The sequence below is a fragment of the Hypanus sabinus genome, chromosome 16, assembly GCF_030144855.1.
Source record: "Hypanus sabinus isolate sHypSab1 chromosome 16, sHypSab1.hap1, whole genome shotgun sequence".
In the NCBI taxonomy this organism is placed as follows: domain Eukaryota; kingdom Metazoa; phylum Chordata; class Chondrichthyes; order Myliobatiformes; family Dasyatidae; genus Hypanus; species Hypanus sabinus.
This window is the reverse complement of record NC_082721.1, coordinates 85029387-85056591: the sequence shown is the minus strand read 5'-3', so window position 1 is coordinate 85056591 and position 27205 is coordinate 85029387. Positions and strand designations below refer to the sequence as shown.

Sequence of the window (27205 nt, the reverse complement as noted above, 5' to 3'; positions counted from 1 at the left end):
TTGGAGTATTGTGTGCAATTTTGGTCACCTAATTACAGGAAGGATATTAATAAGGTTGAAAGAGTGCAGAGAAGATTTACAAGGATGTTGCCGGGACTTCAGAAACTGAGTTACAGAGAAAGGATGAATAGGTTAGGACTTTATTCCCTGGAGAGTAGAAGAATGAGGGGAGACTAGATAGAGGTTTATAAAATTATGATGGGTATAGATAGAGTGAATGCAAGCAGGCTTTTTCCACTGAGGCTAGGGAAGAAAAAAATCAGAGGACATGGGTTAAGGGTGAAGGGGGAAAAGTTTAAAGGGATCATTGGGGGGAGCATCTTCACACTGAGAGTAGTGGGAGTGTAGAATGAGCTGCCAGATGAAGTGGTGAATGCTGGCTCACTTTTAACATTTAAGAAAAACTTGGACAAGTACATGGATGAAAGGTGTATGGAGGGATATGGTCCAGGTGGAGGTCAGTGGGACTAGGCAGAAAAATGGTTTGGCACAGCCAAGAAGGGTCAAAAGGCCTGTTTCTGTGCTGTAACGTTCTATGGTTTTAAATTTGATCCCTGCTTTACTGCAGCAAATGTTTGACAGGATCGCTGGCTCTATGTATGTCTTCCACAAGACTTATACCTGAATTATTTATTATTTACTTAGGTCTTTCCGTCCCTTCAAGGCACGCTGCCTAGCATTCCCCCAATCATGGGACAATTTACAGTGATCAATTAGCCGACCAAACTGGTATATCTTTGGACTGTGGGAGGAAACCAGAGCACCTGGAGAAACCCAGGTGGCAATGGGGAGAACTTACAAACTCCTTCAGACCGGTTCAGGCAAGCTCCTTTTCCCCTGCTCTGTATAAGACACATGACTCAAAAGGGACAACCAGCACCCAATCTGGGAAGTCTGAAGCTGTTGTAAAAAATCTATTATTATGTAATACATTGTACTGCTGCCACAAAGTTAACAAATTTCATGACATATGCCAGTGATATTAAACCTGATTCAGTGAGGAAATCAATGCCACAGAAAAGAGCACCAATGTGGCACTGTTGCCTCTTTAAAAACACAATTAACAGATGCTGAGTTGCAATTACATTGGCCATCAGAGATGAGGCAGCACCCCACACACAATTCTGCATCTTAGATGCACTGTGCCTCTATTATTAACCAGTTACAGCATGTGTGAGTTGAGTTGGAGCCTGCTTCGGTGCTGAACCATTTTAGTACTCTATAACCCCAAGACCTATGACTATGTCCACCCAGATCGTGCCCTCTTCTCATTGCTACCATCAGGGAGGAGGTACAGGAGTATGAAGATACACGCTCAACATTTTACAAACAGCTTCTCCCCTCTGCCATCAGATTTCCGATTGGACAATGAATCCATGAACACTACCTCACTATTTTTGCATTGTTTATTTATCTGTTTTTATATATATTTCTTATTATAATTCATTGTACATTTTATGTACTGCACTGTAAGTCTACAAAACAACACATTTTGCAGCATATATCAGTGATAGTAAACCTGACCCTGATTCTGACACAGTGTATGTGCTGGATATTAAACAAAGTACCTGCAGTCCCGCTCAAACTCTTTGGATTCGTCAGTGCAGTAGAAAAACCTGCCTTTGAAGAGTTGCACTGCCACCACCGCGAAGATGAACATGAAGAGCATATAGACGATCAGGATGTTGAGGACGTTCTTCAGGGAGTTCACGACGCAGTCAAAGACAGCCTGGAAGGAGACAGCAGCAAAACAAGATTTTTTAAAAAAAGGAAATGGTTTGTCCGGATCTTTGTCAATGAAGTCCAAGATCGGTAGTGGGAATCCCGGTGATCCTGTCCCTTCCCCTTCTCCACTCCGTGAAACTCGTGATGTATAACTGGGGAATCCTGAAGTGGTAGCCAGTGATCCAACGCTCCTCCACCTGTCGCTTTGATCCTTTCCACTGCCATCAAATGAAAGCATTTAATATTTTATTATATACATGTTTGGATATAATACTTCATTGCAACTTTCTGCAAGCAAGTAACTGCACAACCTCTGAAAGCCAGTTACTGCAAGGTGACAATAACAGCAGAAGTGCACAGGAGTAGGTCACCCCACCATTCATGGCTGCTCCATGCCAACCTCAACTCATCTTCTTTTAAAATTCCTCACAACCCTCCATTCCCTGATCTTTCAAACATTTATTTATCTTGTGATCTGGACTCCACCAATCCCAAGAGCAAATAATTCTAAGATTCACTGCCTTCTGAGCAAAGGGCAAGATGTCTGCAATTCCAGGGACTGGGCCAAGTGCTGGAGGTCAGAAGTCAGAGGTTTGGTGTGCGGGACGTTCTGAGGCTGGAGGCCTGACGGGGTGCAGGAGCAGGTGGGTGGGATGGAAAGGGGCTTGTTTTGCTGTTTTGTTTCATTGTTATTGTTGCTTTTTGCATGTTGGCTGAGTGTCGTTCTAATGAATGTTGTGGGCATGCTACATTGGCACTGCAATGTGTGGTGACACTTGTGGGTTGTCCTCAGCACATCCTTAGCTTATGGTGGTTGTTAGCTCAAATAGCGTATGTTTCAGTGTAAATCTATCTATCAAGTGACTGTGATGTATTTTATCCAAATAACTTACTGGCTGAAGGCAAAGGGTGGGAATAAAGGAGGCCTTTTCTGGTTGGCTGCTGGTAACTTCATGGTGTTCTACAGGGGCCAGTGTTGGGTCCATTACTTTTCACATTATATGTTAATGACATGGATGACAGTGTGGACAAGATAGATGGAGGGGCAGGTATTGTTGAGGAAGCAGGGAGTCTGCAGAAGGACTTGGTCAGATTAGGAGAATGGGCAAAGAATTGGCAGATGGAATGCATTGTATGGTGGAGCAGATTCAATGGGCTGAATGGCCTAGTTCTGGTTCTACACCTTATGGCCCATGGTCTTAATTCATATGTATCTGTCCTCTGCTCAATGCACATTTCTAGAGGAATTGCCCTCCTTTTATTCACAGAAGCTGCTACGGTTCCTTTGCCATTTGCTCTTTAATTGCACTCCATTTTCCAAGTGTATCACTCTCATTGGTGGGATGATAGACCACAAGCCCAGTTGCACATCCTATCCCACAACACAAAGCAATATTGATCCAGGTTACCTTGAGCTTGGGCAGCCTTTTGATGGTCTTCAGAGGCCGCAGTACCCGAAGAACTCTCAGAGACTTGATGGTATTCAGATCTTTCCCCTTGCTACCACTGACAAGAAAATGATGGACGATAAGCACTTCGTAGTACAATAGTAACACAGCCTTGTAACTGGTTGCAAGAACATTTGCTTTTTATACATCTAACAACCTCAGATAACTTCTTACATGTCACACTACAGTAAAATCCGACTTATTTGGAAACCATCGGAATTTTTTTTTTAGCTCATTCACCTTGAATTGTTATGCCACATGGCAACTGCAATATTTATTTTTATTCTGCATTTTTGAACAACCCAGGAGATGGAAGCACTTGGAAAACTCAATTCATTGTCACACCGAAGGAAAACATGCGGCCTCTGATATGCGTCCTGACCGTCCGACAGTCTCTCTGATGCGATACCTTCCTTCGTCCATTGAAATTCATTGTTTAATGACTTTCCCCATACCTTTTCGACCAAAAGCTGTTTGACTTTGGGAGACGGGTTAAGAAGATGGTAAGAATCCTTGCTTCATGTAGACAGACACAGGAATAGAAATTCACTTTCAGCTTTGCACTAAATATGCAATGTAATGGCACTTGCAGAGGGAATTCATGTATATTTTAGAGCAACAAATACAATGTGCTGGAGGAAGTCAGCAGGTCAGACAGCGTCTATGGAGAGGAATAAGCAGTCAGTATATCGGGCTGATACCCTTCATCAGGCTATCAATTGTTTATTCCTCTCCACAGATGAGGCCTGATTTCCTGAGATTCTCCAGCATTTTGTGATTGTTGCTCTGGCAGCATCTCCAGCTTTTGCCGAATCTCTTGTGTTCAGGTACACCAATTCAGAATTCCAGATATTTTATATTACTCCATTTTTTTTCTTATGACATGTATAAGGACGTTTTGACCCATCAGCTCACACAGCAATTCTGTTTCCTTACTAATTTTCTCCGTAACTTATTCCCATCGACACCCTCCAGATTTGCCCATTCACTTCGTTTACAGTGGCCAATTAACCTATCCACCCACACGTCTTCGGGATGTGGGATGCAACTGGAGCATAACAGGAGATAATTGCGGAGTCACAGAGAGAACTTGCAAACTCCACACAGACAGCACCCAAGGGCAGAATTAAATCCAAGTCATGGAACGTGAGGCAGCTATTGTACCACCCTTCCTAATTATAACCAGATTTCAAAAATTTAATGGCAGGATAGTGATGAGTGCAATTGATTTACAGTGCTAGTGATTATCCATCCTGGTTCGATTCCTGCCTCTGTAAGGAATTTGTGTATTCTCCCCATGATCGTGTGGGTTTTCTCCCAGTGCTGCAGTTTACTCCCACAGGCCAAAGCTGTATGGATCGGGGTTATGAATTGTAGACATGCCTTGTGGCCTGTCAGAAGCATGGTAGCACTTGAGGGCTGCACAATATACGCACCGCGGTGGATGTTGACACGAAGCAAGGCATTTCACTGTATCTTTCAATGTACATGTGACAAATGGAGCTAATCTTTTTCCTTATTCCACTACCGCATACATTTAGTGATGTACCTGATAGTGTCCACCTAGCCCACAGAGAACAAAATCAAGGAGCCTCTATAAAAACCTCAGCTTGGCTACAACTCTGAGCTACATTCTGGCCAACACATCAGGACAGGGATATGAAAGTGCTGGAGAGGATACAGAGGAGACTGAGTGTGATGGTACCAGCGGTGCTGGTTTCCAGTTGGTTAAGAAGAAATTTAATAGATCTGTTCAATTTATGGAATAGCCTAGAAAAGGACTTTCCAACCTGGGGTCCACGGACCCCTCTGTTAATGGTAGGGGTGGGAACCCCTGGCCTAGACTGAGCGGATGTGGCAAGGATATTTCGTGTAGTGGAGGAGTCTAGGACCAGCAGGCACAGACTCAGAACACGGGGACGTCATTTTGGTACAGAGATGAGAAGGAGTTTCTTTAGCCAGAGGATGGCCAATCTGTGGAATTTATTGCTACAAATGCCCTGCGGAGGCCAAATCATTGGGCATATTTAAAGCAGAGGTTATAGTTTCTTGATTAGTTAGGGTGTCAAAGGGTATGCGGAGAAGGCAGGAGAATGGGATGAGAGGGATGATGGAAAAGCGGAGCGGACGCAATAGACTGAATGGCCTAATTCTGCTCCTATTCCTTATGGTCTTAAAGAATAGTCCAGGCAATGTGAATGGGGAGAAGGAGTTCACAATGATACAAAGGTCAAAAACCAAAGGGGACAGATTTAAGGAGTTTAGTATAAGAGTCCAGGGTAACAGGGGAGAAGAACTTCATTATGATGGAGTAGTTATGACCTCTGCCAGAATGACTGATGTAAGCAGTTCTAACTAAGGAAATGCACAGATTCAAATACGTTAGCAGGGCTGCAGTTACGTAGTGGGTGATGGGAGTGACTGGATTGCTCAGCACTGAGCCAGAACAAGATTGATGGACAGAATCGCCTCCTCTGAAATATAATTCCAACATCCAAATTAACAGCAGAAAACCAGGTAGAATTTGACCATTAGGAGATATAAAATTCTTGTTAAATGGGCCATTGGACCCATCCCAGAGATATTTATCCATTAGAGCAAGTTGCAATCTGTTGTGTAAAATCTCAGACTGAAGGGTAATAGCTGTTTTGGGATATTATTGAAACATCCAATTTAAAAATCTGGACATTTTCAATAATATCCCAAACCATTTTAAGCATATGGAGTAACTTGGGCAAAAAGAGATTAACCAGTTGACAGTTATTGCGAATTATAAATTTGATTGCTTTGTTGCAGGTCTAGAATCCGAAGGGTAGGATTTGGACTAGAAAACGTTTTGTTAGAAAATAGACCAAAACAAAACTTAACAGTTAAAAAAAAGCCTTTAGAAGATAAACCACATTTGCTTATGTTCAAAATGGAAATTATGTTGGGAACACGATGTTATGAAGAGCTCACTGTTCCTCTTCCTAGTCCTCAGCACTGACATGGTGGCTGCATTATTGTGATTACTGTTTTTATTGTGAAATTTTATAGTGTATTAAAGGCCAGATGGTTCTTATTTTAAGAATATTTCAAATGGATTTAAATCCCAATTAGCATGTTGCTAATTTATGCAGATCAAACTTCTGCAAACAATAGATGATGTGTGTTACTGATGTTGATTGAGGGATAACCATTAGGCTTAAACCATTGGGATCTTTTACATTCACCTCCAAGAACTGGTAGGGTCCTGGTTTACAAGATTTGTCCAGTAATAATGCGGCACTCAGACAACATTACACTGGGAACATCAGCATGGATTTGGAACTCTAGAATGAGGCTGGGAAGGTGGTGTCAGGAATGTGGGAAATGGAATTCAATCCGGACAAAATGCATCTGTGAAATTCACTCAGTTAAACACACCGTGTGAATATAATTAAAAAATGTAGTGAAAGATAGTAACTTTAGGGTGGATGACCATAGATCGCTGAAGCCAATGGGACAAATAGATCATGTGTGGGATATTCCAGTATCTAAGTAATAGAACACCAAGGTGGTTTTAATGGAACTGGAGAAGACTTTAATTGAACCACAGCTAAAGTACAATAATGTTGATCTGGTCACCACAACATAGGAAGATGTGATGGAACTGGAGAGGGTGCAAAGGAGATTTATTAGGATGTTGTCATTATGGGAAAGTTATAGTTATGAGGAGCTGCAGGACACAGATGTGCAGATTTCTGATTCAAGGTAATCAGGCATTTTCAAAAGGGTATGGTAGCTACAACGAGAGTGTAGAGACTCACTAAGATGCTATAGAGTCATGAGGTTACACAACACAGAAATAGGCTCTTAGGTACAGTTAGTCCATTCCAACCATAATTACCATCTAAGCTGGTCCCTTCTGCTTGTGTATATCCCCCAATCCCTTTAAACCTCTAAACCGTACCTCCATGTACCTAAGTGCCTTTTAATTGCTGTTCATGTATCTATTTCAATAACTTCTTACGCCAACCACCCTCTGCCTGAAAATGGTTCCTATTAAATCTTTCCTCCCTTACTTAAACCTATGGCCTCAAGTTCACGAACCCCACTCTGGGAAAAGGACTGTGAGCATTCTCTCTGTCTATGCCCCTCATAATTTTATACATGCCCATCTGATCACTTCTCATTTTCTGATGCTCGAATGAAAACAGTTCTAACCTACTCAACCCTCTCTCCATAACTCAGTCTCTTCAGTCCCAGTAACATCCTGCTAGGAGTCCTCCGCACTCTTTCCAGCTTAATGCTGCCTGGAGTGGAGGGCTGTAGTTATAGGAGTGATTGGATAGGCTGTGTTTGTTCTCAGTGGAATATAGACAGCCCAAGAGTGATCCTGTTAAGATTTATAAAATTATGAGGGGCATAGATAGTATAGTACAGGTTGCCTGAAGTTTTTATAGCCAGGAATGTTAATGGGGATAAGCTCCCACTACCTATTAAATGATCCCAATGGTGTGCGTCTCAAATAGCCTCTGACAACCAAGTCCAGCTCCTGGTCTTCATGAATGGCTTAGTTATTAAGCCCAGTGGGACCGTTTCTACTAACAGGAGAAGGGGCAAAGGCAGATTACTGCCACCTTGAAACCAGTCACTTTGGGCAGATGGGACTCATCGACCATGGTTGGCAGCTCATCTAGGAGAAGGAAAACTCTGATCTCAAACCTCCACTGCCTTGCAGCTACACCCACTCAGGGGGACAGCTTTCAGAGTAAACCCTGAGGGAGAATTCCAGAGCTGGAGTCCCTAAGGCAGTCCTATGTTGAATTCAACACTAACTGGCTAATTTTGTGACGCTGCTGGCATCAGACTGTATTGGTCTCTGCTGTTCTTTGGGTTCATCAGATGGGTGGAGAGGGGAAGCCTGCTACATGGACAACAGCTTGCTCTCCACATTGTCCTGCCTTGGCTTGCATATCTAGAGATCTAGGATGCGACATCCATGGTCGGCCCTGACCAACAGAGGCCTACCAGATCGCATAGAGAGTCAGAATATTTTGCTAAGGCAGGGAATCTAAAACTAGAGGGCACAGGCTTAAACTTAAAGGAGATTTAAGGAATGTTTTTCACAAAGGATGTTGAGCATCTGGAATGAGCTGCTAGAAGCACTGGAGGAAGATAGAAAAGGTGTTGGATTGGAAAGGCGTGGGCCTAATGTGGTTAATGGATTTAGTGCAGATAGCCATCATGGTTGGCATGGATGATGTCGGCCAAGAGGACTCAGTTTTGTCCTATTACTTCATATTCAATTCTATTATTGATTGATCAGAACATTTTTACTAAGAGTGTATTTTTATTCTGTATCTTAAATTTTCAGTTGTGATTTGTGAATTCTGTAAGGGCAAATTTCTGCTACCCAAATGTTGTAATGTACTTTGTGCACCGTACTTTGATTTCCAGAAGGCATTTGATTAGACATTGGATGGAAAGTTACTGCAGAAACTAAAGTTGATGGTGTAGAAATAACACACTGAGGTGAAGAGATTGAGAGGAAATCGAGAGTAGGCATAAGTGGGTCTTATTCCACTTGGCCAGATCTAATCAATAAGTTGCTGCAGGGATTGGTACAAGTGACTTGGATAAAATTATCAAGGTAATGATTATGCTGAGAATACAAAGATTGGGAAGAGAGTAAGTTGTGAAGAGAACGGGAGCAAGCTACAAAGAGATATAAATAGGTTGAATGAGTGAGCAAATGGAGTATAAAGTGGAAAGGCAGTCCATTTTAACAAGAAAAAATAAAATAATCACATTCTCTGAAAGGTGAGAGATTGCAGAACTCTGAGATACACGAGGATCTAGACGTCCTGATGCATGGATGGCAGAAGAATAACAGAAAGTTGAGACACCAGAGGCTGCAGTTGCTGTAACCTGGATTTTTCGGGCTTGAGAATATTAGTGTTTGTTGCCAGCACAAATGAGCACAAAAATGGGAAGGTTAGACATGGGATTGTTAATTTCACAAACACAGTGGACTCTGTATTAAGGTAGGCTGTTAATGCTTCATTGGAAGCAGTTGAGAGAAGGTTTGCTGGACCAGTACCTGGATTGGACAGACTGGCTTATGTGGGAAGGCTGGACAGGCTAGATTTGTATATGTCAGAGTTTGGAGGATTGAGAGGAACTTGTTAGAAACATGAATGATCCTGAGAACCCTTGAGTGGGTGCATGTGGATAAGATGATTTTCTTCTTGTGGTGTATCTAGAACTATGAGAGAACACTATTTCAAATTAAGTGGCTATCTGTTTAAAGCAGGGATGAGATAAAATGTGTTTCTTTCAGAGTGTTGGGAGTCAGGATGCAAAGTGTGGTGGAATCAAAGTCCGAATCATTTTCAGGCAGAGGTAGATGGACTCTCAAAGGATGAGGAGGTGAAATGTTACCAGGGTCAGCGGATAAGGGGAACAGAAGTAAGCTCGATAAGCGACAATGTTATTGATTGGCTGAGGAAGCTCAAAGTGACCAAGTGGCTGCTGATGTGGATGATTAAGCTATCCTTAATTTGGTTATGAGCTCAGGATGTGCTGGCTCCAGTCCCAAACAGCCAAAAAAATCCCACTCTTGTGTGGAGGACTGAGAAGTGGTTACGTACAGGGACTGGTCAGTTCGCACCAAAGTCAGGCTACAACCCTCACGAGAACAGAATAGGTCTTTGGATGGTTTACTGAGGATGAGCTCTTTTCTAAGCTTTATTTTCTATTGCAAACAGAAATCAGGGTAAAGTGAAATGATGCTTTGGGCCAATGGATTCGCACAGAATATCCCTCTGAAATGTGATTTGAAGGTACTTCACTTTCTTCCATGACAGAATGCAATAGTTCTTTGTTGGATTTTGTACAGGTGTAGGCCACTGAATCTGACTTGCTCTCTTCCTCACAGTCTACCATTAAACACAGGGAAAATCATAAAGCATAGTTTTTGGGCACATTTCCCAGGGACATGGTGAACATATACAGAATCTTGAACATACGCAGGCTCCTGAATAAAAGAGGATAACTGTACTCACTTACCCCATCATTGAGATGTTCCCACAACCAATGATCTCACTTTAAAGGACTCTTTATCTCATGTTCTTGTTATTCATTTATAATTGCATTTGCACAGTTTGTTGCCTTCTGCACTCTGGTTGATCTTTCCTTGATCCTGTTACAGTTACTATTCTATGGATTTACTGAGTTTGCCCACAAGAAAATGAATCTCTGAGTTGTATATGCACTTTGATAAAAATTTACTTTGAACTTTGAATGTAGTATATCTGCAGCCTGATCTCCGCATACTGGACATCAGGAAGAGATTAAAGTAAAACTGAATCAAATGGGCACCCTGAGTAGACTATGTGTTACTGTGTCTTGCCAACTGTAACTAACAGGGAAGGTAACATTGTTGACTCGTAAGTGTGAATGTATTTCTTTGTTGTTTAATATTATCTAGGACTAGAAGAAAGAAATGTCTGCATTCTTATGGCCCATTCAGGACACTCAAAAGTGCTTTACAGCCAGCGAGGTGCTTCTAAACATAACTGAGATGTGGGAGACTCAATAGCCAACATGAGCACAGCAAATAGCAACGCTACAATAACCAGATTTTTTTAATGAGCAATATTGATTGAGGGATTGGCCCAGGGCATCTGAGCAAATTCCCCTTGCTGCTTTCTAAAATGTGGCAACCCTATCTTCCTCAAAGAGGTGGGGTGGGGAATCTTTGGTCTAAAAACTCATCTGAGCGATAACACTTCAGACAGTGCACAATATTCCCTCAGTTTTGCACTGTGTGTCAACTTAAATGTTTATTGCCACATCTCTTGAACCCTGAACCTTCGAAACTCAGAGCAAGAGAGATACTCCCAGAATCTCACCTACAACCTACAGATGCAGGTCAAGGCAGGATTCTACAGAAGAGACAAGTGTCGGCAGGAGCATTGACACCATTTTGAAAAGAACACACATGCGCAGGTGATCTTCTGCAGCCTGAGTTGCAAAGAACCAGATGATGTTACAGATAGCACCTGGCCGTCTACCCAACCCCAACAGGACAGGACTGTACACATGTCTGTCCCGACCACGACAGGACCGGACTGTAAGGTGTCTCTGCTGATGAAACATTTGGGTCTGGTTAGACCAGCCCAGATCAGCCCTGGATTCAGGTGAGGATGACTTGCTTTGATTTACAAATCAGTACTGGGAGTCTCACGTTGAGGTTGTCACATTTACAGCAATGTCAGGTCAGGCATCTTTAGTCCAGAGGCTAGGCTCAGATATTGACTGGACAGCTAGGATTTGGTTTGGGATTAATTTTAAAACCTGTGGATCAAAGGATGGAGATTCCAGTGAAAGGCTCATGATTTCAAAGTGACAACTGAAATGATTGAGCTGAACCAGATGGACCAGTTCTGCTGACAATCTGTAGACATTTGCAAGAGTCTTTGGTGATTTATCAAATACCCTGAAAAGCACTAGTCTCCCCACCATTGAGGACATCCTCAAAAGTCAGTGCCTCAAGAAGGTGGCATCTGTCATTAAGGAGCCTCACCGCCCGGGACATGCCCTTGTCTCTTTACTACCATCAGGGCAGAGGAACAGGAGCCTGAAGTCTGTTCACCTATGAGTCTGTTGAGGTGATCAGTTGCCCTCAAATATCCGTGTATACTTGTCTATATATCTACCTGTTTACGAATTTATTTATCTGTTTGTGTCTGTCTGTCTCAGCATTATAGGAACAGCTTCTTCTCCGCCATCAGATGTTGAACAGACCATGACCATGACCTTGCTGTTCCTTTTTCACACTATTCACTTTTTATTGTAGCTTTTTGTAATGTTTAATGTATTGCACTGGTCTGCTGCCAGAAAACAACAAATTTCATGACATATATCAGTGATTAAAAAATCTGATTCTGATGCTGAATTCTACATTTGCCACACCATCACACAAAGGTAACGGAAGTCATTTTACACATAGAATCAGTTATGGTACCCAGAACAGTCTAGGACAGCGACAAAACATCTTGTTCTCAGGAGTAATCAAAGTTGTTTTAAGCAGAGAATCAGTTATGGTACTCCAGAACGGTCTAGCACAATAACAAATCATCTTGTACTCTGCAGGACAGCAAAAGAATCACTTATTAAACAGCACACAGATACATATATAAGGAGAATTCGAACTGAGAGGCAAAGAGAGAAATACAGAGAGGAATAGAACACAGTGCAAATTTGCTGACAGTATTGCAAAGAAATAGAACAGATATATTACCCCATAAGGCTCCTGATCCAGCAGGGAAGAAAGATGAGAAGAGAGTCAGTGTGAAGAGAGGACACAAAAGCTTGGAACACGAACTGCGTGCACAGAGGAGAATGAGACTAAGGAAATAGGAAGCACAGTTATAAAACCCTGAAGGAGCAGAACAGACATGGCGGCAAAAAGGGAAATGGGACATTGGAGAAGCAAAGCGTAATTAGCCCCTGCCGCCCCCTGGTAATGTTAGCCATGCTACAGTGCAGTATTCATTCAAGAACTAGCCACACTTCCAGCTGTCCTTGGCTCTGGATGGGGAACTTCACCACAATGAAAAGCTCACATTCACGCTAATCAGGTTACCTTATCAAAACAATTTAAACATCAGTCTGGCTCTTCAGCAGTCTGCGCCCACATTACTCCAATTATCAGACACTGAAGAGATCAGATTTAATTATGATGGAAGAAGTTCGTTTAACTAAACTTCCAGTATCTTATTGAATGTGACGTGAATGCAGAACAGCATCAGTGGAGAGCAAAGACATTTTTATAACACTCGTTCTGTTCGACTGTAGATCCACACAAGTGGTAACAAAGCAAAGTAGACCATCCAGCTCTTACAATGCAAAAATAAAAAAATATCCATCTCTTCTAGTAATAAAAATCACAATGTGAGTGTTACAAATAAAATACTAACCAGCATCCAGGTTGCATTGGAAATCAAACAAAAACCCAACAGAAGCAACTGACTTGCTATGATTGTTGGTGTATAACCCACAGATGCCTGTTCAGTATCCCATGTTTCCTGTTTCCCCCTTGTTAGCCCCTCTGAAGATTTGGGCATGCAACCTTCTCTGAAAAGCTCCAAGTAGATGTCCACTGCACATGGCTTCTGAGGTTCTGTCTGTCTGTGGATAAAACATGAATTTTCCAGTGGATAGATACCAATGGCAGCAGAAAGTCACCTTTACCTCATTCTTCCCTTTTGCCTAGATTGGACTCTCACAGTGCCCTTTTAACTCTCTCACCCCTCGGAGGGGGTGGGTGCAGTGATTTCATTTGGCACAGCAGAGAGACAGCACACAGGTTGCCCGTGCTGCAAAGTTCGGAGCAATAAAGCATTAACAGCTGAGCCACTGCAGTAATTACATGGAGTGATCCGCCCCCACTTCCAAAAGTGGTAGCACAGTGGTTAGCACAAAGCTTTACAGTACTAGTGACCCAGGTTCAATTCCCTCCTCTGTCCGTAAGGAGTTTGTACGTTCTCCCCATGACCACATGGGTTTTCTTCGGGTGCTCCAGTTTCCTCCCACAGTCCAAAGACGTACCAGTTGGTAGGTTAATTGGTCATTGTAAATTGTCCCATGATCAGGCTAGGGTTAAATTGGGGGTTGCTGGGCACTGTGCCTCATAAGGGTGGAGGGGCCGGTTCCACACTTTATCCCAATAAACAAACATAAAAATGAGCCTTCAGTGATCTAGGTTCCTTTGTTTAACTATCCCAACGCAGTGCAAAAACGAAGCACATCAACTCATGTCTTATCCAGAGACCAGCCAGTAAAGGGCGACCTCTTACTGAACGCCACAACAGTCAGTCAAGGGGAAATGAAGAAAGTTATTGCTTTGCAGGTTAAAATACTCTAGATGGAATGGTTCAGTGCTGATTGCAAGATTTTCTTTCAACATTTTTCTTTTAACTTTAAAATGATTCATTAACACCCCGATGTGAAATATCAGACAATACCATGCAAGGGCAAACAGAGTTAAAGGTCTGTGTGTGAGAAAGCATTGGCATCCCTTGCCTCTGCCCCACAACCCCACCCAGCCCTCCCCCAGTCTACACTCTAAAAGCAATGGTAGGTCTCTGTTATTTCACACCAAAGGCATCGTTTAGATGGGATGGGTGGAGTTGACCATGAAGGGAAGAGCAGTGATGCCACCCCCAGTGCCAGCCAACACAGATTCCAGTTTGATTTAATGGAAAGCAAGATAAAATTTAGCGTACAATGAATCTAATTGCGGCCACCTTACTTCCACTTTACTGATAGAACACAAGGCATTGCTTAAATGTCAAGAATTCCTAAATCATGTCTAATATGTACAGCACAAATTACCACGTGTTATCAATGTGCATTCATGCTACATCAGTCAGGGCTTGGGCTTGGAACTTTAAGGTCAATAATCCCAGCCCCAAGCTGGCAGGGCAGCCATCTTCAGCTGCCTCACCAGTGACCCTTCCTCCCCTTGGAAGGTCACCAATGGGGACGCTTGCTGGGTTGAAGACGCACACTCAACGATTCAGGAACAGCTGATTCCCCTCTGCCTTCCAATTTCCGAACGGACATTGAACCCATGAACACTACCTCACTACTTTTTTATTTCCCATTTTTTGCACTACTTACTTAACTATTATATATATATATACACTACTGTAATTCACAGTTTTTATCTCTATTATCATATATTGCATTGTACTGCTGCTGCAAAGTTAACAAATTTCACAACATGTACTGGCGATATTAAACCTGATTCTGTTCTTATTAAGACACAATTCCATTTGCAACCCCTCAGCACGTGAAGCAGCCCGCGCCCGCCTGCAGAAAGTTTCAGGGAATGTTCAGGCCTGCGATGATCGGTGGCAGGGAATAATCTTCCACAGCAAGAGAGTGTCTAACCTCCATATTCAATGACATCACAGTCACCGAGTCCCCCTCATCAATATCCTGGGGAGAGTGGTCACCCACTGAACAGAAACTCAGCTGGACCAGCCACAGAAGTACTATGGTGAACCCCAAGAGAAAGTGGACAATGCAGTCAGTTCATGAAAATTGTCCGTAATATCAGAGACACAGCCGTTCGAGTGAAACACGCCTGTTTCTTCCCCACCCACTGTGCAAGTTAGAGACTGGAGATCCTGTGCCGAGTGACTCAACTGGTACCCAAAGTTGGTCTACCAACCTCAAGGTAGCAGCAGCACAGAACACCCACTTCTGGTCAAGGTGGCTGCAGCTCAAACAACAAACTTGGTACCAAACAGCCCACTTCCATGACTCCAAACATTCACTTCCATCATTGCCAGTGGCTGTACTGTGCAGTGAATACAAAATGCACTGCAGACACCTTGCCTGGGCTACTCTGACCATACCTTCCAAACTCCTGAACTCTGAGTGTCAAGAAGAACCATCATGGGTACAACCTTCTGCATCAACGAGGGCATTTTCAAGAGGGTGGCATCCGTTGTTAAGGACTCTCACAGACCGGTCTAGGCACTCTTCCTATTACCACCATCAAGGAGGTGGTACAGGAGCCTGAAATCCCACACTCAATGATTTAGGAACAGCTTCTTCCCTCTTTTGAACGGCCTATGAACACTACCTCACTATTCCTCTTTTCCCACTATTTATTTATGGAGTGTAACTTATAGTGATTCTTTTGTTTATGTATTGCTGCCTCAAAACAACAAATTTTATCACATAATGCAGTGATTGAAAACCTGCTTCGTTTTCTGGAAGACAAAGGTAAAAATCTCAATGAACGTCCCTTGTTGCAGGACCCCACCGCTCTCAATATCTGATCTCTACATTACAATGAATAAACCATTGGTATTTTATGCAACAGAACTGAAAATGGTGATTGCTGATATAAGGACAATGGTTTCATGCAACTCAGAAATATCAGCTGTCTTTCAGTCAGACGAGTTTCAACTTTGCTCAGACCAAGCGTTTTCTCTCCTCTCAACTGCACTGGCCAATTGCAGGGGTTCAGCTACCTGTCCACTTTTCGGGAGCTTGGGCCGAGAGAGGTGGTCCAGTCTACCAACTGAGTGTCCCAAAGTGCTTCAAGCACTTAAAGGTGTGGTCACTGTTTGGGTGTGCAGCACTTAATGTGTAAGCTCACACCAGGAACGCCATAAAAAACCACCACCAGCAGCCGCTGCTTATAAGCTCAGTTAGAGAGTTTGACCGCTCAGGGAGCTGTGGCGGTTCCCTGAGATATTGGGTGTAGCTGTTGGAGGCCTCTGCACTCAAGCAATCTCTTCCTCTCTTTTCTTTCAATGGTGAGTCAGAGTCTGTTGGCTCCGAGTCGAGAGGAACTCAAGTAAGTGGCGCCGTAGATCGTAACATTGAAACAACGAGTTGTTGTTCCTCCGCCCCCAACTCACTGTGGCTGGAGCGATAGCTCTCTCTCACTAACGAGTGACAGAGCCTGTTGAGGTGTGAAAGTGTTGGGATGGACAGTGGTTTTCTGATGGAATTTGAACTGCTGGGGCCTTGCTGTTGCTTGGATGATGGGTGTTGGGAGGGGGTGAAGCAAGGAGGGGGAAGAGAGGAGAAGGTTGATGTTTTTACTGCTGTGGGAGGGGGAGGGGGCTTTTGGAGCTCTTACGTTTTTCTGCCATTCATTCTTTGGGCTTTTTTCTGTCTGTCTCGTGGATGTCTGCGAAGAGTATGCACTTCAGGTTGTATACTGTATACATTCTCTGAAATTTAATGGAACCACTGAACCATTGAAGATTAATCCCTGGCAGTGCAGTACTCCCTCAGACAAAATGCTGGAGGAATTCAGTAAGTCTGGCAGCATCAATGGAGGGCAGAACTCTATCGATGCTGCCTAACTTGCTGAGTTCCTCCAGCATTTTGTGTGTGTTGCTCTGGATTTCCAGCATCTGCAGAATCTCCTGTGTTTACAGAGGATGAGAGGTGACCAGATGGAGGAGTACAAGATGATGAAGGCATTGATCGTGTGGATAGTCAGGGCTGAAATGGCTAACACAAGGGGGCATGGTTTTAAGGTGCCTGGAAGTAGGTACAAAGGGGATGTCAAAGATAATTTTTTCATACATAGAGTGGTGGCTGTGTGGAGTGCACGGCCAGTGACAGTGGTGGAGGCAGATACTATAGTGTATTTTAGGAGACTTTTAGATAGGTACATGGAGCTCAGAAAAATAGAGGGCTATGCAGTAGGGAAATTCTAGGCAGTTTCTAGAGTAGGTTACATGGTCGGCACAACATTGTGGGCCGAAGGGCCTGTAATGTGCTGTAGATTTCTGTTTCTGTTTTCTCCCCCAGTTAGACTCCTGACATTATGCCCATCTTGTTTGCCAGAACTTCTCATCTCCTTTCAACTCCTGACTCTTGTAAACTTAGCTGAGGGGGAAGAGTCCAATCCAGGGACCACAGTCAGTCACATAATTGAGACCAGGAAGGTCGTAGAGTTGACACTGTTTTCAGCAACATATTTTCTGTCTGAAATTGACAATAGCAAAGGTTAAGAAACACATCCAATGTTCACAAATGTGGTGGGGGCCTACAGTTTAGATCTCGGTATCTTGGTATCTTTGGAGTCAACGTAGCAAAGAATGAACACAAAGTTACTGGAGGAACTCAGCAGGTCAAGCAGCATCTGTGGGTGAGGGGGACAGGAAGGAATCATAACCATTTCATGACAAAACCCTGCATCAAGACTGCAACCCCTCCCATCCCATAGATGCTGCTCGACCTATTGGCTTCCTTGTTGCATTAGTACCATTGGGGAGCAGGTACAGACCCACACTCAACATTTTAAGACCAACAACTTCCCCTTTGCTATTAGATTTCCCAATGGTCCAAAACCAATACCTCATTACTTGTCTTTTTCCACTGTTTAATGTATTTTTGTAACTTATAGTAACGTTTATGCCTGGGACTGTACTGCTGCTGCAAAACAACAGATTTCATGACATAGGTCAGTGATAGTAAACCTGATTCTGATTAAGACAACCCGCAATTGACCCTAGCAGTGACCCAATAAAAAGGAGAAAGAAACAGCTTGGGCCAAACACACATGAGATGCTGGAGGAACCCAATGGGTCAGCAGCATCTATGGAAATGAATAAGCAGTCGACATTTCAGGCTGAGCCCCTTCATTTGATGACTTGCTGAGTTGTCCCAGCTTTTTGTGTGTGTTGTGCTGGATTTCCAGCATCTGCACAAACTCTTTCTGAATTTAAGTGGAATTTTGGATGGAAAGAATGTCTAGAAACATAGAAAACCTACAGCACAATACAGGCCCTTCAGCCCACAAAGTTGTGCTGAACATGTCCCTACCTTAGAAATTTTTAGGCTTACCCTTAGCCCTCTATTTTTCTAAGCTCCTAAGTACCTAACCAAACGTCTCTTAAAAGACCCTATCGTATCCGCCTCCACCACCGTTGCCATTCAGTCCATTCCATGCTCTCACCACTCTCTGAGTAAAAAGCTTACCCATGACTTCTCTGTACCTACTCCCCAGCATCTTAAACCCATGTCCTCTTGTGGCAACCATTTCAGCCCTGGGAAAAAGCCTCTGACTATCCACATGATCAATGCCTCTCAATGTCTACTTCCCAAAACCCCAGGACAATGATGTTCCAGTGTCCCTCCCCTCAATTGTTCTAACTATTGATGGATGAGACATAGATTTACATTTATATTGCACCCTCTGCATCCCTTTCAGTATGCTCCTTTATCATGGACAAAGTATTTCTGAGGTTAATTTCTGTAGGAATTGTGGCAGTAATTTGTCACAGCAAACTGCTACAAAGAACAATGTGAGAATTCTATTTCTGCCTCATGGTGAGGGTTTAATGATGACTAAAACTGCTCCGAAACAGTGCCCCAGGATTTTTTAATTCTACCCGAAACAGCAGACAAGTCCTTATTTTGATTACTCTTCTGAAGTCAAGGGAATGAGGCAAGGTCTTTAATCCATCTCAGTTGCCAGGCAACGGGAATAATGGTGCATGAGTAATGAAAATAATAGGAATGAAGGAGGGAAGTAAAAGTTAAAACAGATGAATGGGGCCCTCTGATACCAATAAGATGCTAATGAATAACTAATTGTGCAATAAATGTCTTTAATAAATCCCAACACCAGGTGCATTGGTTGATTTACATTTCAGAGGACTCCTGATTTGACCCCAGTTCCGGCGATGGTGGCCTCCTGTTGAAAGAGGTAAAAGCAATTTAAACAAAAAAAAAATCACGAGCTATGTAACCCCAGTGGCAACTCACACATGCAGGATGCTGTACTCCAATGCTTGGGTATGGCTGATGAACCGCTCCCCTCCACCCCCACCCCTACAGCCCCAACCCCTTTGGCATTCCTTCCGAAATCTCTGGTCAGGAATGTCAAAGCCACCTCACCAAGGTAGGAGGCAGTCAAAGCCAGGCACAGCTCAAGAACCGAGGCAATGTAGACACCATCGGGGTCTACGCCAAAGGTTCCCCATTGGGCACGCACTTTGCAATTGATCATGGTGGCTGTGTAAAGATGTAAACGGCACAAACAAGTCAGTCAGTTTCCAATAGTAGTCAGTGAGTGGAGGAACGGGGTCAGTGACGTGCGTCTTCAGCTCAGAACATGCATGCCAAATGGTGCCAAGTAGAACAAGCTGGTGAGAGCAGGCACCATTTGCAAATAGTAAACATCAGGTTGTATCGACGTTAGTACTCCTCATTCAGCTGGTGTGTTTCCCTTCTTCCTCAATTGCTCTGACCTTGGACATGCTTCTTTGAGTGGGACCTGTTGATACTTAGTTTGCTCACATCCCTATGTCAACAGACCGTGCGCAGTGGGACCATGGGAACAGGGCTGGCCTGGGCTCTGCTCTGTTGGATGTCAATGCATCTTTCTCCCGGCAAATCAAGTTGGTTAAAGAACCCTTGCTGGCTCCTCTCTGATTCCAAAGGAATGGGGGAAGGACATTCAGTCTCTTGTATTATTTATTGACTTGTTTATTATTGTTATTTATTTATGTTTTGGATTTGTCCAGTTTGTCTTTTCTTTGCACATTGGTTGTTGGTCAGTCTTTGTTTATGTGTAGTTTTTAATTGAATCCATTCTATTTCTTTGATCTTCATTTAAGGTTCACCCTTTGAATCTTAGGGTGGTATATAGTGGTATAATTGTTCAATAATCAATTTACTTTGAACTTTGAATGTGCTTGCCTCCTATTTTGATCATGACAGCTGATACCAGACTCCTTGAACCCACTTCTTCCCCACTAACTTGATGTCTCTGGTTATTAAAACGTGATTAATTTCAGACTAAAATTTAATAATTGACAGTATTTCATTTATTCGTTGCCAGAGGAAATCTCTGCTACCTGCAGCATGGAGAAGTGGTTTCAAAATTCACTCCTAATGCCTGTGGCTCTAATATTGAATCTTTGCTCCCAGATCCAATTCCCCACCCAGTGGGAACAACAGTGTGATGAAGAGCACACAATGCACTCCAATGATTGTTTGCTTATCACAAAGTACTACTGGCACTACAAGAGAAACACAGAATATTATTTGGCTATAATTCTGTGTAGAGGGCAACTGGATAGGAACTTTGAATATAATGTCATACTAAAGCCTTAAGAAGGGTGGGGGTAGTGGGAGTGAGTGAGTGTGTGTGTGTGTGTGTGTGTGTGTGTGTGTGCGAGAGAGCACAAGAGGGAGAGAGAGAAAAAACAAGTGTTTAACAGTGCTTTTGCTTCCTTACATTTACAAGTATGTGTGTGAGCACACATGTGAGCTTGTATACATTAGTGAGCGTGTAACCAAGTTAATGTTATGGCAAGTGCAATCAATCAGACCAACAGCTTTGACCCAGCTGGTTATGGTTTACTGGAGGGATACAGAAGCATTTGTTAACATTATAAAGATTTCTCAGTTGACTTCAGTGTAAAGTTAGAATTTTTTGGCTTCTTAGACAGCAAGACTATCCTTCTACACTGCAATGTCAATACCAGCAGATGCCAGCTACATAAAGTAGGTACTGTCAGGCCTTGTCAGGCAGTTAGACATTCCAGAAAGATTTGGAATTCCATAGGTTTGAGGAACGCTTTTGTTCATTAGCAAGAAATGAGCTCACATCTTCAGCTGCTTCATCAATGAATTTCCATTATAAAGTCAGACCTGGGGGTGTTCATTAACATTTGTGTGATTTTCAATTCAGCCTGGAGATATTCAACAAGTGACCAGCCAACGTTAGCACAGACCAAGATCTTTGGGCTTGAGATACTAAATGGTAAGTACCATTCATACCATACCATGACCCTCTATAAAAAGAGAGGACAAAACTACTTTACATTAACATCTAACAACATTACTGTTTACAGGTTGCTCATCGTAATAGTTGGACCCAAAATTCATATGTCAGTAACAATGTGGTCTTACAACCCCTCTGATTGTGATTTTTCTGTGGCAACTAACTCTCTTCCTTGTTCTTTAAAGTTTCTCTATGGTCAAGAAGGAGGACATCAAGATGGTAGTGGAATATTCTTTTGGATAGGATCTCCAACAAGTTTCAAGAAGTTCAACAATATCCAGCACAAAGCATCTTGCTCAACTGATACTCCATTCACCATCCTAAACATTCACCCATTACACACCATAGCTGCAGAGTGTCCTATCTACAAAATGCACTCCTAAGATTTCTTCAAGAGTGCCCCCAAGCGAACACCAAGTAAGACAAGCCTACAGAAGTATGGAGACATCGCTTCCTGCAGCCTTCCCCTCACACTGTCCTGACTTGGAATATTTACCTCTGCTCCCCCATTAATACTGAAGCATGGTGGAACTACCTTCAGCAGAAGAACCTCAGCAACTCACCACCATCTACTCAAGAGCAACTAAGGCTAGTCAAAAACGATTTAATTTGTGAAAGAGCACTATAGCACAGTACAAGACCTCCAGCCCATCTGCTGACCTTTTAACCCACTCCAAGATCAATCTAACCCTCCCCTCCCCCATAGCTCTCCATTTTTCTTTCATCCATGTACCTAAGCATCTCTTTAATGTCACTAATAACCTACTTCTACCACCACCCCCAACAGCAAGTTCCACACACACACACATCACTCTCTGTGTTAAAATCCTACCTCTGATATTTCCCCTGTACTTTCCTGCTAAGACCTTAAAATTATGTCCTCTTATAGTAGACATTTCCACCCTGGTGAAAAAGCACTGGCTGCCCACTCTATCAATGTCCCCCTCTCATCCTCCTTTTCTCCAAAGAAAAAGCTCTAACTCGCTTAGCCTTTCCTCATAAGACATGCTCTTTAATCCAGACAGCATCCTGGTAAATCTCCTCTGCACCCTCTCTAAATCCTTCCTGTCATATGATGACCAAAAGTGAACACAATACTCCATGTGTGATCTAACCAGTGTTTTATAGAGCTGCAACATTACATCGGAGTTCTTGAACTGACTCCCCCGACTAATGAAGGACAACACATCACACACCTTTTTAACTACCCAATCAGTTTCTTAATCACTCTATCAATATTCATGAAGAAAACACATGCAGCCAGCTATGCTCAGCAGTGTGGATAAAGTTCCGGGTTTGATGAGATTTAACAAAGGCAAATACCACATGTATCCTCATTGGACGACTGGTAATGCATCCTGGCTCCACATCTATATCAACAATTTAGATGTGAATGTTGTTGGCATAGTCAGTAAATCTGTGGATGATACTAAAACCAGTGGTGTAGTCAACAGTGAAGAAGATTACCCAAGACAAATACAACCAGGGAAGTGTCAAAGGAATGCTAGATGGAGTTTATATTGGACAAGTGCAAAGTGTTGGATTTTCTGAATTTAAATCAAGGCAGGACTTACACAGTGAATGACTGCACTCTGGAGGCCAAGGGGTACAAGTATGGATTATTCTGAAAGTAGACAGGGCGGTGAAGAAAGCACTTGGCACGTGTGCCTTCAATGGCAAAAGCTATAGAAAGGATGCCATTAAGCTGGAAAGGGTGAAGAAAGGAGGGCTTGACATATAAGGGATAACTGGACAGATTGGGGCATTTATCCCTGGATTATAGGAGGATGATGGGTGACCTGACAGAAGGTGATCTTAAATCATGAGGGGTACAGATAGAGTGAATGGTCATAGTTTTTCCCAAGATATGGGAGGCAGGCAGAATAGATGCCCTTGGGGGATCTCACGTAGAACGAGAGAGACAAGGAAATGCTGATGGGGTGAAATGAGGAAGGGTGGGGGAAGACTCTGGTGAAACAGAAATCGTGATACAAATCAGAGAGATATTGTTCTGTTTCTGTCTCAATGCAATTTTGTGGAAAATCATCCAGACTCCAGCACAGTCTGTAAGTCTGTGGATGATACTAAAATTAGTGGTATAGTGAGCAGTGAAGAAGATTACCTGAGACAAACACAACTGGGGAAGTGGAAAAAGAAATGCTGGTTTCCCCCCCCCCCCGAGGACTATTCACTCCTGAAACAACTTTCTTTCCAATGATCATTTGTGAATCGCCCTGTGAAAGCATTTACAAGCATTCCGAAGATAAAAGCTGGTAATCCACTGAATAAGGATACCTTGGGGCTTTGCAATATCAGATATCTTCAATTCCAAGATTTGCAAGTATTCCTTCAAACATTCCATCCCAGTGATGGTTGAGTGTGGCCACAGTGTAGAGTTTTCAAACTTTTTTTTTTGGAGATATCCATTCCAGCAACAGGAGAACATTTGGAAAGAGTAGAGTTTCGTAACAGTCGCTACCTGGGATCAAACGTGTCAGTGTCATTCAGCAAGGACATCCTATTGGAACCAAATGACATCTACCTGCATCAGTGGGGATTTCTTGGACACTTTCCAGGATGCACCAAAGTGTTGCAGAGACAATGAAGTTTTTCTAAGTGTGATCTCCACTCTAGTATGGGAAAACAAAGGCCAACAGCAAGCTCCCACAGCTAGCAGCATGACCATGACCCAATAACAAGCCTCGATGCTTTTGACCGAAGAGTAATTCTGGCTGGGAATAAGGGAAAGGCTTTCTTGCACTACTTCATGCCTTGATCATTTTTGTGGTGTCCCAGGCCATCAGCTGTTCAGCAGCACCTCCATCCATAGCTCATACCCTCAGTACTGCACTGTCAGCCTCAAGGATCCAGTCTGGTACTCTTCAGTCTTCAAAGTAAGAATGGGACGTAGTACGCAACAGCTCGTACATTGCTTGAATTTGGTTAAAGCAATGAGGTGAACTCTCAACTGTGTTCCTCTTGCAAGAACGACTCTGAGCTTACGGCCACTTGTCATTTTAATTCTTCATCTTGTACCTTGATCTTCACTTCCTGCATTGTTCTAATGAAGCTCAAAGCAAACTTGATGTGGAACTGGATAAAGGTCTTTACAATAGTGAACAGACTGATAGGGTGGCATTTCAATTTCTAAGAGTCCGGACCCAGGGATGATGAATACAAGATTAGTTCTAATAAATCTGGAAGAATTCAGGAGAAACTCCTTTACCAGTGAATGGTGAGAATATGAGAATAAAGGGGGGCATGGGGTAGAGTAGCAGTTAGTGCATCCCTTTGTAGTATTAGATGATCACCGATTAGGGTCCCATTCCCACCGCTACCTGTAAGGCGCTTGTACACTCTCCCCTCTGACTGCATGGACTGCAAAGACCTATGGTTAGGTTAGTGAACTGTGGTCATGCTATGTTGGTGCTGGAAGTGTAGCAACACCTGTGGACTGCTCAGCACAATCCTCGCTGATCTGATTTGAGGAAGATGGTATGTTTCGATGTACATGTGACAAATAAAGCCAATCCCATCTGAACTTTAAAAGTGGATGTCATGACCAAGAGGTACAGCTGAAGGAAACATTGATGACTGCTTTTGGAGAAGTGGGAGCAAATCAAAAAGAGACGTTGTCGGAGTGAACCAAGGAGGAGTGGAAAGAGTGAGGGCACGTGGACTGTCGTGGACCTAAGGGGCCAAATGGCCAGTGTCAGGGCTGTAAATTCCAAGTGGAGTATCTCACCTTTCCACTGGGCTGTTAGAAGGTTCTGTACCAGAAATTAGTCCATTTCTGTTATTCCCATTCACACCTTTTTTTTGGATGTCCGTTTATTTGTATGTCCTAAAGGGTTTCACAGTCAAGAAAGTATCTTTGAAGCATCACTTCTCCTTTGTTACAACAGAGAGTTTATGCATAGTGAAATCCCACAGCAATACTCTTCAGAGGAATCCAGATGCTTGGAGGATAGCTATCAGCCAGGACTCCAGCACTTTGCTGTCTCTGAGAAGATTCTGGGAAGTAGTGAACACGAACCTCGAGGCGAGGAAACTACGAGATGGGGCCCAAGCCGACACTTGACTCCATTTCACTGATTAAAACTTCCATTATTTGCCAGTTAAGGTGATGGGAAGATTGAAACTTCAAGGTGGGCAAGTGTCGATGGCCTGCTGACCACTGGTGGGATCATTCTGTTGCTGAAGAGGAAGCCTGTGTGGCTGATCACTTGGCCCAAAGCTCTCTCTTTCGATAAAGCTGCTGAATGTTACCAAGGTTTTTGCATATGGATTTTGGATTATGGTCTTGTGGTTTTTATATTCTGTGTTTTTGCCATCCTTTCGCATTTTTGTGCAGGGGGAGGGGATTTGTGGGTCGAAGTTCTTGTTGTATTTCATGCAGAGGGAAGCAGGGTTTGCCGGGGTTGATGATTGTGTTAGCGGGTTTGCTGTTTCTTGCTGAACTAACTTACGTGTTTTGTGGCTATCTGGAGAAGAAGAATCTTAGACTTGTATACTGCACACGTACTTGATAACAAATGAAATAAATGAACCTTTGAAATTCCCCTGCTCTTCTTCCCAGTGGTCACAGAAGGAGAAGATGGCACCTCGACTTAACGTCTCATCGGACAGTCCAACACCCCCTCACTACTGGACTGAAGCATCAGCTTAGTGGGACTTGAACCCACAACCTGGCACTAAACAAGATCTCACATGTTGGTGACCAAAGTCTCACCAAGTCGCAGTCGAGCACCAAAAACTACTCCATGCATCAACATGCAACATGCAACTATGTTTTTCGATCTAGGGCTGGGCTAATATTCTCCCCTCACCAATAACTCACACCGCATCCAACCAGGATCCAACACAACTCTTCAACCAACATGCACTGTGTGGGACCACTCTCCTACCCTGGCAGCAGGGAGGAGATGATCCCACTCCAGGAGGTACTGGCCATGATTGGTGCAAGTGATTTGGCGTGATCCCAAGCAACCTGCACATAGTCAGGGTGTTGACACTTCACATGAATGGTCTTGGAGACAGACACTTTTGTTGTTTCCAAGGGGATTCGAGCAAATCACCAGTACCAAACATGAATAACGCAATTCCTATCACAACAGCGTGCAACAAGTCAGCTCTGGTATAAAGGGCCGACGACTATTTAACATTCGGAAAATCCCAAAAGAATAATAGTCTGAGATTTTAAAAGATTCATATTATTTCAACTTTAAATTTGTCTGAATAGTTACCACTTTGTACAAAGTCACAAATACACCTTGTAGCCTGTGTGGTGCCAAGCTTGGTGAGTTTTGGAGCTACGTTTATTTCTTCAGCTTTCATTAATATGATTGGGCTAATGTTCTAGAAGAAGGAGAAGGTGGGGTGGGAATTGTGATGGATGGGGATCCGGGTGTAGTTGGGTAATATTTCTCAAGGATGCCAACTATGTTCTTTCCCAGTTTGGAATGAGGGTTCCCCCTCCATCCAGAGATATTACCCTGCATTGACAATGCTTCCTTCACTACACTGGTTTCCTCAATTGATCTGCTGAATTCTGGAACTTATGGAAACAACAATGCTTACTACAACTCTATGCACTATCCGTGGTTATGTCAGCCTTCAACAGCAGTCCCAGTCCTCTGGTATAAACCGATCCCACAAGGTCACCATGAATGATAAGGTCCTCAGCTCATTTTCATTCATGTCAGGGACACGCTTGTAGTGCTGA

The 27205-nt window shown here is 43.2% G+C and overlaps 1 protein-coding gene across 1 annotated transcript in view; it reads right to left on the bottom strand.

Moving 5' to 3' along the window:
- The window catches only part of LOC132405928 (voltage-dependent P/Q-type calcium channel subunit alpha-1A-like), a 393641-nt gene that overhangs the window by 132629 nt on the left and 233807 nt on the right, over positions 1–27205 (bottom strand). The window contains exons 26-27 of the mRNA XM_059990909.1: positions 3135–3231; positions 1569–1729 (exon numbers count right to left, since the gene is read on the bottom strand). Of these exons, the coding sequence (XP_059846892.1) occupies positions 1569–1729; positions 3135–3231 (258 nt within the window). The remainder of the gene's footprint in view (positions 1–1568; positions 1730–3134; positions 3232–27205) is intronic.